General features: G+C 46.9%; 1 protein-coding gene across 1 annotated transcript in view; it reads right to left on the reverse strand.

The window, feature by feature from the left end:
* LOC144123983 (uncharacterized) overlaps positions 1-15,448 on the reverse strand; it is a 76,988-nt gene extending 61,540 nt beyond the window's left edge. The window contains exons 1-3 of the mRNA XM_077656678.1: positions 15,350-15,448; positions 10,859-11,054; positions 10,677-10,795 (exon numbers count right to left, since the gene is read on the reverse strand). Of these exons, the coding sequence (XP_077512804.1) occupies positions 10,677-10,795; positions 10,859-11,054; positions 15,350-15,448 (414 nt within the window). The remainder of the gene's footprint in view (positions 1-10,676; positions 10,796-10,858; positions 11,055-15,349) is intronic.
* Positions 15,449-21,459: the final 6,011 nt, after the last annotated feature.

Here is a 21,459-nt window from a genome sequence, read left to right on the forward strand (position 1 = left end):
CCTGCAAGGATTGCGATGCGTCATACATTGGCGAGTCAGACGATTTTAAAAGAAGAATAAGGGAGCACAAGAATGACGTCAAGAAAGGTCGCACTTCCTCCAGCGCACTTGCAGCGCATGCCCAAATGATGCAGCACTCCATTGATTGGGAGAACGCCACAATCTTGGACAGGAAGAAACCTTTATCTTCACGATTACTTCTCGAATCATTTTACATACAGACGACCAAGAATGCTATCAACAGGACGAGAGGGAATCTCCCCGATATCTACGCCCACTCACTGTGCAGTCAAGTCCGCTTATAAGTAGCGGCCCATTCCGCCCATCCTCATTGTGAACAAGGGACCCGTACGGGTCTCCAAACGTCATGTGTTAAATATTTTTCTTTGGCGAGTGTATGTTTCTTGTGCTTCCAATAGGCTTTTTCTGGCTGCAAGTTTGAAACAAAGTTGCAATTCTTGCTTTTAAACCAACATGCACAAACTGCTTTTAAACACTTATTACACTGAAAACTTAATGTTATTGCGTTGAGTCTTATTAATTACAATTAAAATTGCGTTACATAGAATATTCAACTAACAAATTGACACTAACAAACAATATAGCACATTGTGGATGCTACCTGCAAATATTTCTGCAATTTTTGACATACATATGCATTAATATGCATAACGAAGGACTGAATTTACATGAAATTTCCCAAGACTGACGACTGCAGTCCGGCTTATACATCTATGGAGTGCTGTGTCTGCCCTCATCTTCTAGTCCCTGTTTTTTTTATCTGGCGCTTTCAACGTGAGTATACAGGAACGCTCTATAATGGCGTCAGCTTTCACAAAATCGAAGTTCAGCAGAAATAGTGCTCAAGATGTAATTGCAAAAACATAATTACTTTTAGAGTGGACATCAACTCCACCAAAGATTACATGAAAATAACCTGAACCAAGCATGAAAATTCCCTACCTTAAATTTTCGTCACCAACGAAGAAACACTGCATTGAGAATGCTGTCACATTTATACTCTGCAAAACGTAGGTGCGAGATGGAAAAATTTTCCATCACCGGGCATGCTCCAATTACTGTGTGTCACTGCCAGCTTTCACGTACAAGGGCACGGCACAACCTGCAAGGCAGCTGTAGCAGAACACCTTAATAATTCAGCAGAGTGTAGTTCATGCCACAGTGATCACAGAAACAGTCTCAGTCTCTGCAGAGTAAAATCACCGCACTGTATATTATATTGCATTTTATCATATCGTAGCTATGATATTGTACTTTCTAGACAGGCCATCTGTCAAGACCATTTAAAAAATGATGATTTAACTGGCTAAATAAATCAAGAGGCCAAACTACGTGCCATGTGTGTTTTTCATCAATGAACAACGTGACATCGTAAGCATAAATATGAAGAGCGTATACGAAGTAAAACTTCGTCTTACGTAAAATAAAACGTAAACACGAGATGGCAGCATTGGCAATGCAACTTATTCCGGAGCCCTCCACTAGGGCACCTCTTCCTTCCTTTCTTCTTTCACTGCCTCATTTATCCCTTTTCTTACGCCGCGGTTCTGGTGTCAACCGATATATGAGACACATACTGCGCCATTTCCTTTCCTCAAAAACCATTTATTATTGTTATTATTATCAATGCAACGCAGCCCCTAGAAAAAGAAAGGACGAATATAGGAAAACAAGACGCTCTTAACTCCCAGCCCACAACGTCGGCTGTAGGCTGACATAATGCTTCCTTTTACAAAGATGCTCGTAATCTTTTGCCACAGGATTTCAGCCGTCATCACAGCGGCGATGCTCAGAAAACTTTCCGTTTTTGCATTGTACAGCTGTTTGAATTTTTTTTTATAGTTGTACGGGCAAACAGGCATGCGGGTCAGAGCCACTGCACTTGGCGTCAGCCTGAAGCCTCAGGCCGCAAGTGCGTGACACAACCACCTCGTCCCTTCAAAACTATGCAGTCTACACGAGGCACTTGTCAATTAACCGTGATCAACAGGTACTCGGCTTCGCTTAGTTGATTAGTCGATTAGTTGATTTTCAGGAAGTCTTCCGTCAATGGAGCCTATGTCACGCAAGCTGTTGCGAAAGTTGAGGAAACACTGCGCCGGTCTACGGAAAGTGGCGCTCCTAACTTCTTCGGAGATGCACCCGGAACGAGGCGTTATTTCTCGCGAAACAACACATGTGAGGAGGTTGAAAAAAAGAGAAACATCCTCGTATGGGTCACACGCTGATCGCAGTTTCCCGAGCTGAGGCGATTTATCCTCCGCTAAGAATGCCCGGTCCTAGCTAGCGGAGACCCTACCGCAACCTCCACTCATGGAGCTACAATGCAAAAAAAAGACGCCGTGCGCAAGTCGCCGCTGACTACGAGAAGCAAGACGCAAAGTTGAGGCGACATCCTCACCGCGTGTTGATATTGACGAGACCCGGGAACGACACAACTTGCGTGCTGGAGGAAGACACGGCGGGTGGACCTTGAGTGAACCCGGATTCGGGAGTGAGTCCGAATGGAGTGTTGGTTATCTCTCAACGGATTGTTGCTGCCGCCGATCAGATCATTCACGGCCACCGCCTCTTTGCACGAAGCGCATCCGTCGACCACGCCGGTCGTAGTCCACGGCCCACGGCGGAAGCTGTGGCCAGCAGTTCGAGAACGGTATGGCAGAGGTAGCCATAGCGCTACGCAATTGTGCTAGACGTACGTACTTTACAGAGAAGTTTGTCCAGTTTCTATTTACTTATCATTATGGTGATGACATAAGAAAATCATCCTTAGCCAAAAAAAAAATGACCAACGAGAACAGTAATCAGGCAAACGAGGCACCTGGGTTACATGTCCACAACATTGCGCTAACTTTTGAAAGCCCAGGTATAATATTTATATTTAATGTCGGTTAAACTCTAGACTTGTAGCCGCGGAAGTTGCATGTTGAAGTTTCAAATACAATATACAGAGACGATATTAGTGTTTGTAAAGATTTTGCAAACAGTGACATTGGTGCCGGTGATGATAGCGTTCGCTTTAAGTGAGGAACTTCCGTCATTTTTGCCGCTTTGCTTGAAGCTGGGGCGGTGCAGTCGTGACCGCGCTTGGTGCCCTTATTTTTCCGGTCTTCATCAGCGGCCTGAAATTAGTGGGGAAATTTTCAAGCAGCCTGCAGCTGGCTAAGAAGCGCAGAGGCCCTACCAAGACAGAAAATAATTCTGAGCCACTCCACTGAAGCAGAAGCTAAAGCAGAAGCTAGAACGCGGCCCCAAAGGTACATATTCGTATTTGGCCTAACTACGCAAATATGAACTGCCATTTTTTTTCAGTACAGATGGTACGCCAGCAACATGAAACAACTCCAAATTTACAGCCATGTTGTCTCACGGATGTAGACGTCACTTGAATGCAGCGCGATTTATCTGTTCGACAGAAAACCGAATAAAGCACTATTTCTTTACCTAGCGAATAGAATACATGCGACCGCCTTTCCCGGGGCATACCTGGGGTCAAAAAGCTCACAACTACTACGCAGCAGATAACCAGGATGCCCAGCTGCATCTGCAACAAGCACCACGGCATAAATGAGAGGCACACAGTTCGCCAGGTGCAAGATTTTGTCGTCCTAAGAGTAATGTACGGTACTGCCTACATCCACTTTACCCAGTCAGAAATATCAAAGCTGAAATCACTAATCACGGCACTTCGTCTCCCAAAGACAGCATCAGCATCGCGCCTCCTGTCTCTCAGCATCCAGAACACGCCCCAGGAAATCTGGGGGACGCAAAGACTGTCACAGCTCCATCGCCTGGCCTTCACTCGAACAGGCCAGACACTTCTGAGCAAGATGCACCTTACAGTACCCTACACGGTCGACCCAAAGGAGGGAACTTCTATTCTACCGCAAGAAGATCTATATATGTCCTTCAAATAGCCAGAAATATGCTTCCAACATTTAACACGGAGCGAAGAAACGCCAGAGCTGAGAGCCTGCGCAAGAAAAGGGACGGCCAAAGGGACACGCTCTACGTGGATGCAGCCTGTCCAATCCAAGGGCGGATCACCATTGCCATAACGAACGCCGAGGGCAAACTAATCAGCTGCGCGTCAGTGCGCACGTCAAACCTCGCTCACGCAGAGGAGCCAGCTATTGCGCTAGCGGTAGCTATCAACCCAAACGCCGCTGTACTGACAGGAATGCCAAAATGACTAAGCGATGAGACGTGCCCGCTTGACGCAACGAGGAATCAGCCAATTACAGCAGGGCGGCGCCCCGAAAGCAATTATTTCCCTCCATGATTTATTCGCATGGTGAGGGACCGTGTGCTAAATTTTTTTCAAAAAGTATTAAGAAATATACAGTGACCAGAATAACTAATATTTTATTTTGCCAAAACAGTGTGTTTAAAGTTGAAAATATTAACAAAAAAAGCGTTAAGGTTTTGTAACTAAATTTGCCAATGAGTAACTTTTGCTGCCGCGGGAAAGCGCTGACGGTGGTAAAACGTCCAGCCGCTTTGCACTCTCGGAGTTTTTTTTTTCCCTCCATTTTTGCACGAAAGCAGCCGATTCCACGCCGTGTTATTGTTTTTTTTACGCGTTGTCTAAAATCAAGCTACTGTGCGGATGATTTAGGTGCGCAGAAAAACTTGAACGAATGTAGTGAAGGATACGTGCCTGCCGAGTGAACTTGCAAGGACCGCACGGAACGAAATCGACGAAGATTACTTGTTGAAGTCGGTGTTGTTCGGCTCTTTCGATCGATGACAAAAATGCCAAAAGGTGTGGTGCTGCAGTATGTGATGTGTGGTTATTTCATTCTTCTCCCCTGGGAAACAGAAGACGACCACGAAGTGCAGTTTGCTGGGAAAAATAAAGTGCTTTGACAGCATAAGCGTGTTTCACTTATATGTAGCTGTGGCACAGAGGTGACCGCTGGAGCCCGCCCCATCTGCGTGCTTACTTTGCAGATTTCCTCAAACACCTGCCGCACGCATTTTCTTACCATCGGTTCCGCGATGCCGACGTGCGCCTCGTTACCAACGGCGGTTTAAAATCCGCCCGTGGCAAATAACCGCAGAGCACATAGCACCTGCGGCCGCATGGGCAACGCGCTCTCAAGCACGCCTCCCAGTTCATCGCGGCGACCTCGACGCATAGCCACTCAGTCTGCTTCTCCAGTCAAAAAAGGCGTCGAAACAGCTTGTCCGGCAAGTCAAACGCGTCTTCGTGCGCTCTCCTTCGCCGTTGCTCGCGCCGGCGCAGCCGCCTCACTCGCATCGCCGCGTACACCGCCGCCATTTTCTGTCACAAACACAACGGTCAAAGGATCGCCTCGGGGCTATCACAAAAAACTCTCAATTTGCGCTTGCATAATTACGTGTGCAGCGTCACCGCTTCTGCCCCATACGTGACGTAATCTGCAGCCACCCATGAAGCAAAAAAGCAATATGGCCACACACGTCCGATTAAAAGGAGTGAAACTAACTGACCTGTTTTTGACAAGTTTTTGAAAGCTTTGCTTTTTGAAAGTTCCGTAATATAGCCCCAGTTCTCACACTCTTAGCCAAACATCCTCGTAATCAAGCATTAATCATATGGTTTCCAGGCCACACAGACCACACGGGAGGGAATGATGCCGCCCACCGGCAAGACCCAGCTCTCTTGTACTTGGATTCCCCCTTAGTCGAAGAGCCAGAGGAACACATTACGCAGCCCATAATCAGCTTCGCCGAACACCTAGAGGCCTGCAGACAGGTCAGACAAACATACCGCATACCTCATAAAACTCTAGGCAAGGAAGAATAACACACCTTTCGCCGACTACAAATAGACACTCTCGTAACTCCATCAATGGTAGTCCTCATTCTACAAACCAGAGTGCACACACTGTGGAGAAATAGAAATAGCGACAGGTTTCAACACGGTGTGGGCATTCCAACTCGATCCTGCTACAGACACAATTCCGAATCGCAATTTGGAGCAGTGGGAGGCCATTCTGCACAGCGAGGAACACCGACCAGCAAACAGGACTGGTTCGCAGGGCCTACGCTTCGGTGCAGGCCAATGGGCTGCCGGAATAGGCGGACCACCCAAGGCTCTGGCAATTTCCATTGCTAAAATAAAAATTCTATCAATAAATCATTGGAGTTAAGCCTTTGTACGCCTTTGCACCACCATAGTCCTCATAATTGCCAGAGTCGCGAGGGCGCTCGAGTCCAGCTGAAATTTGAGGCGCAAACGTTGGCTACGCAAAAACGAACCACACTACATGGCTCAGGAACAGTTACGATTGCTTGTAGACTTCTGAGAAATGCTATACCTACCCTTATGGCTCTCTCTCTCTGTTATCACTCCCTTCTGTCTTCAATGCTGCAAGTGTAATCTAGCCGCACTGCCTACGGTCCTACGGACGACTTGCAATAAACAGCCATGTATACAGGGTCATATAGCTTGCATAGACATCACAGCAGCCGCCATTTTGGGAACAAGGAGCACTGCAAGAAGGGCTTCTTCTGGCCTGCACGGCAAAGCTATGCCTGAATCACCATTATGGCGCACGTTATGTCATGTCATGCATGTATACAATGGCCGCTTTTCAACACAAGTGTGGCCTCTACTGCTACACATGAGAAATAACCTTAATTGTTATCCAAGTGAACTGCGCGGTGCATACGCAGAAATGGGTGAAACATCTGTCGTGAGTCGCGTAAAATCCATTTCTGCGCCAATATGGGCGACTCCTCGTAGGAGAGAGGGAGAGGTCTGAAGGTCGCAATGCAATTATCAGTTCAAGAAGTTAAGAACAGGTCACACGGTGACCTTTCAAGTTGCACAAGGGCGGAGACCACCTGGAGTGCACGCACAATGTGTCGCTCACAAATCGAAACCAGATTTTTCTTTGCTTCTAAAATTTTATTCAGAAAACGAGCTTCGTCCGCCTTGCTTACCAGATACGAACCAAGTTTAAGAGACACATAACTACACACAAATAACTATACAAGAAAAAAATGCAGAAAATGAAAAAAATTGAGATCATACCTGGTCAATTAGGGACAATAATTCTCACACTCAACGACAAATGAATAAAGGAAACAAGAGAATTCGGTGGTCTAAAAGTGGCCAGTAATACACCAGGTGTTGCAGGGAAGGTTATCACTAGTGAGTAGAAACAGGGCTTTTGAGGTAAACAGAAGCTTTTCCGGCATAGTAATGCCAGCGTTGGAGGACGTCAAAAAACAGGCGAATCATGTAACTGTCTAAGTGTTTGGTGTTGATAACATTAGTTCTAAGTTCTTGATTAAAACCAAAGTATACAGCGCAATTATACTCTCTAACCTATTTCAGCAATCTCTTGAAACAGCATGTATACCTGATGACTGGAAGGTTGGGAAGGTGATTCCCTTGCATAAATCAGGTGATCAACATTCCCCGCATAATTATCGACCCATCTCACTTACCAGCATTCCGTGTAAAATCATGGAGCATGTTATTTACTCTCACCTTGCATCGTTCCTTGATTCTAATGCCTTTTTTACGGACAGTCAACATAGATTTCGGAAGTGGTTTTCTTGCGAAACACAGCTTTTAACCTTCACACATGATCTAAACTCATTCCTCGACAGGGGTTCCGTTGTCGACTGCATTTTCCTCGATTTCTCAAAGGCGTTTGACAAGGTCTCTCATCAACTGCTTTTTTTTAAACTTAGTAAACTTAACCTCGACCCTAACGTTCTTAGGTGGCTGCATTCGTTTCTCACTAATCGTTCACAATTTGTCACCGCTAATAATGTTTCTTCCTTCACTTCTCCAGTTGGATCTGGAGTACCACAAGGCTCTGTTCTAGGGCCTCTGCTTTTTCTTATATACATCAATGACTTACCTGACAATCTATGTTCAACAATAAATCTTTTGGCTGATGACTGCGTCATATACCGCGAAATTAACAGTGACTCTGATATAGCTCTTCTTCAATCGGATATTGATCATGCTCTTGATTGGACTAACAAATGGAACATGGAACTAAACATAAAAAAGTGCAAGTACATGCGGGTTTCTCGTCGTAACACCACATTGCCTTCATATCGTCTTAATAATTGCAGCCTTGAGTCTGTGCCTTTTTACAAATATTTAGGTGTCTTCATTTCCCATAATCTTTCTTGGAAAGTGCACATAGACTATGTAAGCAATAACGCTAACCGCATGCTGGGATACATACGCCGTAACTTTAATCTTTCTTCTAGCTCCGTAAAACTGCTTCTCTACAAGTCGTTGGTTCGTAGTAAACTAGAATATGCTGCATCTATCTGAGACCCCTATCAAGAGACACTAATATACCAACTCGAATCTATACAGAACCGTGCGGCCCGTTTCATTCTCTCGAATTATCACCGTAACTCCAGTGTCAGTGCCATGAAATCAAGCTTATCACTCCCACTACTGTCGCAACGTAGAAATATATCCCGCCTTTGTCTATTCTATAAAATTTACTACGATAACCCCATCCTTAAGAGAAAATTTATAACGCCACCTTGCTACGTTTCAGCTCGGATCGATCATCGTCATAAAGTTGGTATTCTTTCATGCCAAACAAACCACTTTTACAACACATTCATTCCCAGCACATCGGCACAATGGAATCACCTTCCCCGATCGGTCGTCGAAATAATTGACCATTCTGTGTTTAAATCGGCTTTAACTAACTTGATGGTAACATAGTACATGTAATTCTTGCGCCCTGCCGTTTATTCTTTTCAGCTTATGTGGTGGTTAAAACAGACCTGGTCTTCGTGGTATGCTCGTTTGCGTGGTATGCTTACTTTTATGCTTACTTTTATTCTTTGCTCATAATTTCGTGTTAAATGACTGTTAATTTGTTTGAATGTATTTGCTGTAACCTACTGATTTGCGCGAGCCATATTCTTGTTCACATTTTTGTGTTACTTGTTACTGCTGTTTCTTTGTTATTTTGTCTATTGTACCCCACTCCCCTCTGTAATGCCCTCGGGCCCTGAGGGTACTGAAATAAATAAATAAATAAACTAAATTCGAATAGGTAACTTTCTAACCTTTAGCAATAGGCACCTGACTGCAAATATAGATTTGTAGCCGACCGTTAATAATAGCCATATCAGTTTCTAGAATTTCGAAAATGCCATTACAATCACCGCTCTGGCACGACAGAATTTGGCTACATCGTGCTAAAATATGTGCACTTTCGGAAAATATGCAGGCAAAGCAACCCCTTCAGTGGTCGCAACTAGTCAAAATAGCCAAAATGTTTTGTGCCACAGCGGCGAGAGTAATGGCTTTTTCGAAATTCTAAAGTCTTATATGGCTTTTACTAACGGCCGGCTACATATATCTAATTGCAATCAGGTGCCTATTGGTAATATTTAAAAAGTCAAGTATTCTAATTCAGTTGATCACTTAGCTAGTTAAGATGATTCGCCTGTTTTTTGACCTCCGCTAGCACTCATATTACTATGCCACAAATTGCTTCTCGTTACCTCAAGAACCTTATTTAAAAAAATAGTTATCACCTTCCCTGAAACACCTGGTGCACTAAAGATGGCAGCGAACTATATTAACATCCAACATGAAAACTGAAAAAAAATCAGCTGGGGTCATGAATCTACAACCCAACATAGAACCAAATTATAGAGCAAGCCCAGAATCAAAAAATTGCAGATTTCAACACTCGGCTGCAAACGATGACCACTATTGAATTCGCACCTAGCTAGCGGTCGGAGTGAATCACTCCCAGCTTTACCTTCAGAAAGGTGCCATATATCACCTGGGTGCTGCCTGCAGAGTAAATTATAAGGCACACGACATTAAGGGTCAGATAGAGAAATGATTCACCTCATGCTTGGCAAGAAAAATTAAACATGCAGCAGCATCATCAAAAATACTAGGAAATATCAAGACATGTAAAAGCTGCCATTGTCTACCAGCGATGGGACGCAACCATTGAAATCTAGCTTTGCTCCGAGAGGCAAAAAAAATGCCGTAAACGACTACACAGTTTCCTGAACGGCGCATCAAATCGCCGAGGGTTCAAGGTCTAAAACGTTATAGTTCGCCTGAATTTCGCGGACACTCACGGAGTGACCACAAGATCTGTACCTTCACTATGAGACCAAGTGTTTAAGAACGTCTTAAAAACACGTAACGTGAAAAACCACTTCTTTTAACCGTCGCTCTACCTTGTACTACGAGGACACGATACTGGTCTCCACCCGTTCTCCGAAAGAAAAAAAATAAAAAGAAACCCGCATTCTCTTTTGCGTGGTGGAGAAAGCTAATAGAGAGATTTAGCTTGGCGGTGACTTACTAGCGCAGGTGTATACCACTTTACAGGACACAGCCTGCGCACGCGCAGTGGCCCTGCCTGGCTCCACCGTGCCAATGCTGGTGAGCAGGAGGTGTCCGGTAAGCCAGTATACGTCTACGCTAATACGTCACCGCTATGCTAAATCTCTCTAACAACAAATGCCGACTCTTAAGATGACTGCCCTGGTCGCAGTTACGTCGTGAAAGTCATCCTGTCAGAACCCGAGTAGGGAAGACGCCAGCCCGTCACCCAGGTGCTGGCTACTATCCGCAGGTGCCGCAGGCTTGGTTATAGTGCAACGGCATCTGCGGGAGTTCCTTCCTCCCAATGCCATACGGCTCGGGCTAAGCATTCGTCGTTCTCGGGGAACGCCGGATACACCAGGATGTACCACGTCCCGTCGTCCATCATGACGGCCCTCCTTGGGTTGGCGATCGCCGCAAACACAGGCTTCCCTACATATAGCCACCCCGGCAATTGTAGCCGCCCAGATCACGGCCGGAATCCAGGTCCCGTACCCCATGGCCCGGTCTCTTCTTGTCGCGGGAGCGAAGTGGGTCCTCCTGGCAGTGGGGGCCCTTGCGGTGGCCACGGGAACTGCGGGGGCAGAGGCAGCCCCGGATGCGGCAGGGTTCCCTCTTGCGAATTTGATGGTCCCGGTTGCGGAAGGAACTGCTGCAACGGCATCACTGCTTCTTGCTCTGGATGCCTTTCCTGACGAGAAAAAAAAAGTTCTGGTCGCGTATGCGGTTCCTGTGCAAGAGCCAGCTGCGGCTTCTGGTGTGGCGAAGGATGGCCGTAATCCCCCGCTGGTCGGTTCCGCCGGCGTGTTGTGCGTAAGTCGCGGCGAGCAAAGATAAGGCAGAAAATACTCGCCAAGTGGATGTGTGACGCCATCTGTTGCAAACGCCGCATTTCACAATTTTTTTCAAGAAATAGCGAACACTTGTGTTGGAATTGCGCGTTATTGACAAGAAAAAATTCTTTTCACTGAACATGAGCACTCGGTCAAAATAAAATGCCGCAAAGCACAAGAACACCAGCTGACCGAATGGGCGGTCACATGGATAGTTTTCAATCAGCTGATCGTGCTTAGCCAATACAGTTGTGAGCGGCGCAGGGAAAAAAACGCGCAAATATAGGAGCCTGTAAACTAAATCTTAGAAAAATTGGCAGTCAGCGTCCACTGGCGGCGTATTTACAAAACTTCTCCGCTACAGCGCAAAGTTCCCAATTTTTATAAACAGCGGTGTAGACTACCATGCTACGTGGACCAATGGAGTATATCAATTAGTCCACATGGCAACGTTCTTGTGTACGGATGCAATACTGTTGTAACAGCACGTACGTCTACTGCGTAGTTTTGTTGTGCACATTTCCACCTAACATTGTACACAGGTTTTAAAAATTTTCTTTTTGTGTTAGGATGATTTTGTTGGCGTAACATTGTCAGGGGTGCAGTACGTCAGAATACAGCTAAGACGTGCTAACTAGCCGAATGGTTAACTAGTATTGAATGGTTAACATACTGACTGTTGCTGTTAAACTCATTAATCATTCAAAGGCGTGTAGTTCACCATGATATTCATATCAGTTTTAAGAATAATAAAAAAACGGCTACCCTCGCCACTGGGGCCTAAGAAATTTGCCTCTTTCGAACTGTTACTTGCACTACACAGGTTGTTTTGTCTGGAAGCTTCTCGAAAGCGCATGTATTTCGCGCAATGTGACGACATTTGTTGGGGAGGCAGCGCCAAGAGTAACAGCGCTTTCGAAATTCTAGAAAGTGATAATCATATTACTTACGGTGGGCTACATACCTCGCAATAATTAACAAGCCGAACTGCAACTCTTAAACAAGTAAATATTCAATATTACCTCCAGCGCTGAAGGGAACCGCGAGGATTTCGGACGTTACATTAATATTCTTCGAGCTCTTCTGTATTCACCAGAATTCTGTCTGTTATTTAACATTAAATATTATTCTGTCGTGTTTATTGATAAATTTTTCAAAATTCACTCTTGATGGTAATTTAATTTTGTCGTAATCTCCTAACAAATTTTCTTTGTTTATGCCACTACACCTTGGCCAATCCCCCCGAGTGGGAGGGAAGGAAGGAAGGCCTCAGACGTTGCAGGCACATGCCCACTACGGGGGAGTGGCCAAGACACAGGCAGTTAATTGCTGGATACAGGAATGTTTTGACGGGAAAAGGAGTGGTAAAAGTATGTAGTCTGATAGATGGGAAGACGTAAGGACAGGGGTCCTGTTAACTTAGAGATCGAGGACCGGACAATGGCTAAATGTACATAATAGTATACAATGCCTGTAATGTTTCAATGTCGTACTGACTGAGGGAAAAAGAAATTAGAATGGGAGTCGCTGCGTTTCTTGAAGAAAATTTTGCACAGCAGAGCACACACTCCTATCTCTTCGTCCAAGCAAAGACGCGCCAATGGAAAGAACAACCGCGGAAGACACAGGCAAGCCCAGTTGATGAAATGGAATTTGTAAAAGACGCTTCCTCAAATGAGAGAAGCGGCGGCAGAACAGCAGGAAGTGATCTATTGTCTCAGGTTCGGCACAAAAAGGGCACAATGGGGAAGCCGCCAGGTCAGATCTGTGAAGGTAGAAATTTAGAAGGGGAACCCGGCAAATACCCGCGTGGGCATTTGCAATGTTTACTGAGGTAAAGAAGAAGTGCGCGGCTCGTGCTCTCTCCTCGGCCGCTTTTGCTGACCGCTGCGGTGACTAATTCTTCGGGCTTGGTCCTTGATCTACCTGCAAGGCTGTTTACCTACGGAAATAGCCTACGTGACAGTATTAGTTAACGAGGCTTATAGTTAGCCCGTTTCCGCTGTATTCTAGTGTACTACAACGCTGGCATTGCTAAGGCGAGATAAGGACTCTGACTCAAAAAGCATATTGAAAAAAAAAATTGTGTAACGGCTTAGGCGAACCATCCTGTATAACAACTGCGTAGCTTTCTGGGTGGATGTTAGGAGGCGGAGGCTGTCCGTGCGCAGTAGTTTTTTGCGTTAGGTGACGTCTGTGGACTCTGGGGAAACTACGACAGCCAAGGAGACGACAGTCAAGTCCACAAAAAACCAATCCTAATCACCACGCATTTCAAACGGCTCTGCGCATTCTGAACAGAGGAAGGATACCGCACAGTGTGAGCGGAGCAGGGGACTCGTTATCCACAAGAAAGGCCTGCCGTCATGCTCGACATTGCTCTCTTGAAGGGTGCGCAATAACTCAATTAGGTGGAAATCTTCTGCAAGAGCAGCATAAGACCACGTGTTTTGATCTCTTGCTACTAGGTAGTGGAGATATTTGTATAATATCCAGAGCGCAACCATTATCATTAGCGAATCTAAGCCCCCTACAAAAAAAATTTGGGGACACAGCTCTGCCATACGGGTCCTGGGGTCCTTTGTGCATATAACTTTGAAAATAGTTTCACTGGTCCTTATTTGATTTCTTTTTATTCTCTGGATGTGTCTCCTTAGTCTACGTGTGTGAACCCTCTTGAGTAGCATGTTTAACTGGCTCCCTGGGTCAGTGGATACCACTATTGTGCTTTGTGGTACGTGGTTGTGGTGTCCACCTTCAGGAAACTGCTTTCGCGCAATATTTTGGGCTGAGCAATGGTGAAGCAGTAGCCTTACTTTTTTATTCTAGATCTTTTTTATATTCATGATATACCTCAGAACACAAGGCCTCCCTTGAACCAACTCGGACGAATTTTTCTTTCTTGACCATGGGTAGTGTGCCCGGTTCACGACCAAAGGGCAACGCTTCGAGTACCGGCTCGACAATTTTCCTTATCAGCGCAATAGTTTTCGAAGCAATATTGAAACAAAAGCTTGACTACGCCATGTAAAGCCAAGGCACAGGGTCGAGCAGGAGCCGCTAATGCGCATGCGCCGAGCAACAGGTACGCCACTCGTGACGTCAGAGTTGCGGCATCGCCGCAGCAGCCGCCAACGACTACGCATCGCTGCATCGCGCATGCGCAGTTGCGCAACATATGCGCGTCATTGCTCGGCCCCTTCATAAGCATAGGGTGCGAAACGCTCGTTCTTCAGATGAACAATGGGCGAAGAAGCGGAAAGTCCGCGTGTATACTGCGACCGACATCAACGGCGACTGCGGGAAGCCACGTCGACGGATCCCGAAGTTGTGGCGTGGTATAAGGCGAGTCAACAACGAGCCCAAAAAGCCGTGAATGCCAAGCGCGCGGCCGAGACGCCGAACAACGAGAGGGTGGCTCTCCAAACGACGCCGTCAAGAAGCGGAAAAATGACAGCGACAAGCCGTAAGCGAAGCTGCGTATTCTTAGGGTCAGCTATCGCGTGCACACCAGGTTTGACCGGAGCTGAGCCAGCAGCAATTTTTATCCCTTCGCAAGCACAGCGTACAGGTAGTGGAATGACGCCACGCCCATGAAGACCAATGAGGAACTGTGTAGTGACATCATCACTGTTGTTATGTGTTGATATTGCGGGATGTTTGAATGTCCCTCGAGAGGTCATTAGGCTTTGACTCCACGATAATTATAATTGGTTTTGGGGGAAAGAAAAATGGCGCAGTATCTGTCTCATTTATCGTTCGACACCTGAAACACGCCATAAGGGAAGGGATGAAGGAGGGAGTGAAAGAAGAAAGGAAGAGAGAAGTGCTGTTGTGGAGGGCTCCGGAATGATTTAGACCACCTGGGGATCTTTAACGTGCACTGACATCGCACAGCACACGGGCGCCTTTGCGTTTTGCTTCCATCGAAACGCAGCCGCCGTGGCGGGGTTTCATCCCAAGAAATGCGGCTCAGAATCCGAGCGCCCTAAAAACCGAGCCACCGCGGGGATACTGCTGTAGTTCACACTGTTCCTGCAGACTTCCTAACGTCATCTGCCCACCTGACTAGATCTGCCGAGTACGTACTTTAGCACAAAGCGGGCCCAAGTGGCTGCCAATCGGAATCTCGTCGATCCTGCCGAGTACGTACCTGAGCAGAAAGCGGGCTCAACTCGCCGCCAACAGGAATCTCGTCGATGCCGGTGCACCAGGCCGGCGGCGACAGGTGAATATTGTAGAGGGGAGACATCAACGAGGGTTCCGCGCTGTTTGACTAAAGGGTTGGCGCTGATGAAGGGGTCGGCATAGGCCGTGCCACAGGCGGCTGCTGCCTCTGCATCGCCGTTTGTGGCGACAGCAACACCTGATAAGGTGTGCGCGCCTGCTGTTGGGGCGGAGGAGACTGCAAGGGCGGCAGCAGGCCAAGCTCCATGTCCAGCTGCTGCGACCACACGGACGGCGTAGGCTCTGGGGGCTCCAAGAAGCCGGTGCTCGGCATTTCCTCCTCCTCCGGCATGGCCCATCCGCGCGGCCTGCAAGTGCACCGGTTAAGATGAAAGTGGGTGGTTGTGAGGGCTGTTCAGAGAGCTTTGTCTACCGCACATCTATAGGCGTTAGAGCCGCTACCCCAAACCACTCGTCCTGAACACCGTCAGTATTTTAAAAATACGTTAGCTAACATCGCAAAACGCCACAGTAATTTGTGCTTGGCTTTTCTGCCGGGTTTCCTATTTTCTGTTTAATATGCCATGAACCTGACCACTCCAATGTGTAATTCCAGCGATTCCTCGATGTTAATAACAAGTGAAATGAAAAGAATGAAGTGACGTTCGTATACGTTGTCACTGCCTTCGTGTTTCGTCGAAGCACTGACCCTCCGAAAGTATAGCATGCCTTCTTTTGTGCTCACATTCCTCCGTCTTTCAAGAGGTGCTAGCGCGCAACACGTCACAGTGTGCAATGGCCGCAATACCCAGTGAAGACAAGAGTGATGCGCCGCAATGGCGAGCAGAGCTTTGCTTGCTCCCAGCCGGAGGGGATAGTAACTAGGGTAAAAAGACGCGGAAACAAGGTAAGGAGGATTGGTTTCATTTATGGGGATTAACGTCCAAAGCGATTCAGGCTATGAGAGACGCTGTAATGAACGGATCCGGAAATTTCGACCACCTGGGGTTCTTTAACGTGCACTGACTTCGCACAGCACACGTTTTTCTAGAATTTCGTCTCCATAGAAACTCTACTGCCGCGGCCGAAATCGAACCAGCGTCTTTCGGGTCAGCTGCCGAGCGCCATAACCACTGAGCCACCTTGGCGGCTGGAAGTTAAAGTGGAGAAGGAATAGGAGGATAAGGAGGTTTGTGTGGGTCCTGGTCTCCCGTGTGTGGGGTGTGTTTTTGTTCTCGTTAATATTCCTTCAAAGTCGACGAATGAGCTAGAGCCAATCTTGCTTTCGGGTAAGAACACGGCCAGTCAATGGGTTTCACATGCTGTTGCGGTCAAAGAGGTATGCAGCTTGTAGGATGGTACCGGCGAATTCTCCACTATGAATTGCCGGCTCGAGAAAAAATAAAAGCGTAAAAATTTTCTCCCCCCTTTTCCGCGGTATATATTTACAATCAGGGTGCGCCACAATGCTTTCGCACACTGAGTGCACAGTATGCCGGAAGGCCAGCGAAGGAGAGAGCAACGATGATAGGATGAGGCATTTTACTAGCCGGAACTGCCTCGCCCAACCGCCACAAAAAAAAAAAATTTCACAGGGACGCCTATTTTTCATTTTGTGTTGGCAGTGCGATAGCATCAGTAGCTGTTGATGTCTATCTTTGGCGGATGTGACGTCACCACCGGTCTGCTGACGTTTTTTCTCTACAGCAGGCGGGAATGCTCCCATCTGGTGATGTCAATTTATTCCAGAACATGGGAATGCTCCCATCTAAACACGTCACTTCCCTTCAGCCAGTCACAGTAACACTGCCTTCCCGATGACGCTTCTGATGCTATCGCATTCAGACGAGGCGTCGGCCGTCGAAGCTCGCTGCTCTATGCCTACGCAGCTCACCATTCCGTAGGCGCACTTGAGGCGATGCGTACCTGTTGTGGTAGTTGATCTCCCAAAAATTACTTTTGCCACGCGCGGCGCTTCTGTCCGGTGGGCGCGGTTGCACCTTCTCAAACCATCGCTGGGAGAGGGCGTGCCGGACAGAGCTCTGCGACAGTGGACACAGGAGCGGGTCACGCATTTCAAACAAGTGACCCCGGTTTCATAGGCAAAGACATATCCACACACTTCACTACAGAGCGCTAGAACGGTGCGGTGTGTTGTGCGCTTGTGACATTCGTCGCTACTTGCCGGGCTCGATGCTGTTTTTGAGAGAAACGACAAGTAAGTCATGATTCATGCGAATGTTTATGCCCGATATGGCGATGTTTCGAGCCCTATGGCGCTCTCGAGTACCGCCGGTGCCTCCCGGTCCATCGTTCGAGCGTTCCTTTACAAGTGTGTGTGTGGAGGTCTCCACTCCCTCATCGTGGTTAGCGGGAACACGCTAGCACGCGGCCTTACTTACCACCAATGCATTCTAGTGGCGCTGCGAGGAAACAGCGTATACATGAACAGGGCATGACAGGCGCACATTGCACATATATCCCAGGCAGTCCCACTTGAATGGGCTTGTCGTACGCGATGCCATTTAAGTGTTCTCGTGTTCCCGCTAATCGTGACGAAGACTGTACAGCCACGAGTAAAGAAGACTAGCATTAGTGACGTGCCACAGCAGTGGCATACAGCAACACTCGGCGCTGGGGCTAAGAACACGCCGATAACTAAAGTGCTAGGTGAGTTCACAAAGCATGGCGTCGCTTCACCGCGCGGTGCTATTTTAATCTGTCCGGTGACTTCACTGTACTAATCTTTTTTACTCGCGACTGTTCCATCAGTATGACACGCAGCTGTTCATTCGTAATCAATGTAATCAATGGACGAGCTAAGCTGATCTGTATCTATAGAAAACCCGATTATATTGAAAAATAGGCTGCTTTAACTGGAAAAGGAGTCTTTGTTAGATAAGAAAGATAAAAAGTGAAATTAAGATGTCGCCGAGATCGGTCATTTTTCAAACGACGTCAGCGCTTTTTGTTTTCGAGGTCTCTCCACTGTATGCTACACACTCGTTCACATCTAGCAGGCGATCGCGAAGTTTTGTTCATCACTGCCATTAACAGTTCGAATGGATTGGCGAAAAAAAAGTTTTTCTTTAATCCACTTTTCTTAATGCGTCTTTTGCTGCGTTTGCTCCAACTTCAGTATAGCGACGAAGAAGCAAATAATCTATTTTCACTAAAAACCCCAAATGCGCTGAGTGGCTCCCAAAGTCCCTGTAGTATTCTTTTCAAGCTCAGTGCCAAGAGGTACCGCACGTTGTGATCATCGAGTGCGAATTTGTTACGGCTTGTACCAGTACACAAACCAAGCGTTTAACTTTTTGCTTAGCTGTCTACAAAACACTGTTCTTCGAGTCATACTTTAAATCTAATGGTATATCAATCACCTGAGATTGGTTTACCGAAGATTCATAATGAATCTTTTATATCCGTGCATGTGCACTTTTCCTTTTCTTACCCCGAAGTTGTTTTTTTTCGCCAAGTATTATCTTCAAAGGAGAGTGACAGCTCTCCGCTCTCTTAGCTGAAAAATTCTGGAAAACCCAATGGGCACTAAATCTCCACTGAACGTCTGGAGGACGTCTCAATTGTACCCAGGACGTCCAAGGGAGTTTCAGTGCCCAAATAGAAAACCGCATATCAGTGAAGATCTTTGAATCAATCTCGGAGCTTCGCTCACCTACCAGGTTGTCTCCTCCTCCTTATCCGTAAACATGAAATATGGATATCTCTTCCTGCAAATTGGGGAAACAAACAAAAAAGAGCGAGAACGCCGTCAAAGAAACACACGGGAACATTCGACCGGGGACTGCAGTTTCTCAATGACAATACACACACTCGAGCTTGCCTCTATACACCGAAGCTGGCGCGCACTGAATGTGGCGCATGAGCATGGCGTACACAGGCCATGTCTTTCTTTTTTTTCTGATAAAATTGACAGATGCTGTCTCCGCCGCCTCGCATCTCGCTAGTTGCGTAGATGCTGCCATACCCGTTCAGCACAAACACAGCCGTGGTTCCTCCTTTTAGAAATGCCTCAGTATTTAACCCTACAGGACAACTACAGGAGTCGCTGCAACTGCGCCTCGCATACAGCGACCAAAACCTGAAGCGCTGATCGCAGCTAATCGCGTTTTGACTTTCTCTGCATATGCTTCGCGCTGCTCCTAAAAACGAGAGTTAGGTTTTACACACTCTAGGCAAGAATTCGCCTCTATGAAAGTAAGAAGGGAGTAAGCGGTTTTTTACCGCAGCAATCTTTTTGTAAATGGGAGTGCCCTTGAGGACGAAAATTTATTGCGCGATAAAGTGCCCCTGCCATTGTGCCCTAAAGGGAAGCCTACTCTATTTTCACTTCCTTCTGTTTAGAGTCTAAAGCAGTAGTTTCAACTTGGTGTAGCATGCGATACTCGGCTCCATAACGCGGGTTGGCGCGCTATCATTTAACGGGGTCTTAGACGAGAACGCAGCGCCGATATCCTTGTACCTATGACATACTTTTTCTCGGTTATTTTATATCCGTGCATGGAGAGGAGGCTAGCCAAGCACTTGGGCTTCCGAACCCAAACCTTCCTTGACCATACATTTCACGCTGGTTACGCTAAAGGCGCTTTAAAGAAAGAGCTATGACAAAAAGGTTAGGCAAGACCACACACCGCTCATTGTTACCAAGTACAGAACAAGACGATTGCTTATGACACAGTCCTTTATGCTGTGGTATACGCCTATTATAAATTGAACGATGGAGGACAAAGGCTCTAGGTGCTTGCCAATGTTTCGAAGGAAAAGACTTGTCTTCGCCCAGACGAAGGCGAGTCCTCTTGTCGAAACATTGCGAAGCACCCTAAAGCTTTCCCGTCCGTTGTTCACTTTGTGATTATCAACAACCATCTGCCCAACCACTGTCGACCATGGACTGGTATACACCAGGAGGTCAAGCCGGCTCTTACTGAATCACAAGTAACGTTACTGCAGCCGCTGGTCGCAATATAGCAGGAGGTCTCCACAACACCAACCCCGAAAAAAAGAAAACGAGGGACTTACTTTAACGCCTCGTACACGTGCCGTACACGCAGCGCCTGTAGCGGGCTTTCATGGATCGCCTGCGCCACCAGCTGCACCAGCTTGCCCGGAGGCCTGCGGACGATGGTGCCAGCAGGGAGCAGCTCGGCCAGGGGACCCGGAGGCAGGTGGGGCACGGTGCACATGTCGTCGGGGCTGGACATGGTGGGGGTGCGGCGGGAACGCTTGGCGGGCTCTGAATAAGCTGCCCGGCCACGCCCGGCGATGCCGCGGTTAGAGTTCATTTCGAGGCTTAGCGGAAGTGTCTCCTCGCACGAGAAAAGCAGCCAAGCATTGCGCGCCTTCTCTCTATCAAGACGGCCCAACTTATTTCATCACCGTGGAAGGATTTTGAATGGGGCGACAAGGCACGCATTTAACAGCGTCTCACAAATCCGGCCTGGTCAAAAGGACGAATGTGGCAGAGTGCATAAAATGAAATGCTGCGTCAACGGTACACTCTAAAAGAGAAAGGAGTAAAAAACGAGTAACCTGTCCTTCACCACAACCTTTTTTTTATAAAATGAGGTGCGCTAGTAGAGAGCTTACTCCCTGTTTACTCTCCTATAGGCGTATTCATGTTTAGAGTGTACGCGCCGTTTGAGCAACGGCCACAGCTATGTAAAGCAACGACAGTACGATGCAAATGTAATGTACAGCAGCCATGTACAACTTGTAATCTGCCTACTCATAATAAGCGATCAGAAGTTAAGAAAAAAATATTTGTTAGAATTTCTTTTTCTCTTTTTGATCATACGCATAGAAATCGATCTGGAGAGCTCATTCCACTTAACGTCATTATTTGCCACACAAACTTCGCATCGCAACCTTAATCTTCTAGGCTCTCTATATTCGCTAAAGCAGATAAGTTTTCGTTCTTTTGACACACAGTAACAGACTAGAATGAGATAGCTAAAGCACTGTCCGGTGAGGTCTAACCAGATGGTGTTCTGATTACCTTTTAGAGGCAAAGCTCAACTTCGCGACCAAAGCTGTAAAAAATTATTGCCGATTTGCGGCTGAGGCATTGACCTCTAC

The sequence above is a fragment of the Amblyomma americanum genome, chromosome 1 (assembly GCF_052857255.1).
Source record: "Amblyomma americanum isolate KBUSLIRL-KWMA chromosome 1, ASM5285725v1, whole genome shotgun sequence".
In the NCBI taxonomy this organism is placed as follows: Eukaryota; Metazoa; Arthropoda; class Arachnida; order Ixodida; family Ixodidae; genus Amblyomma; species Amblyomma americanum.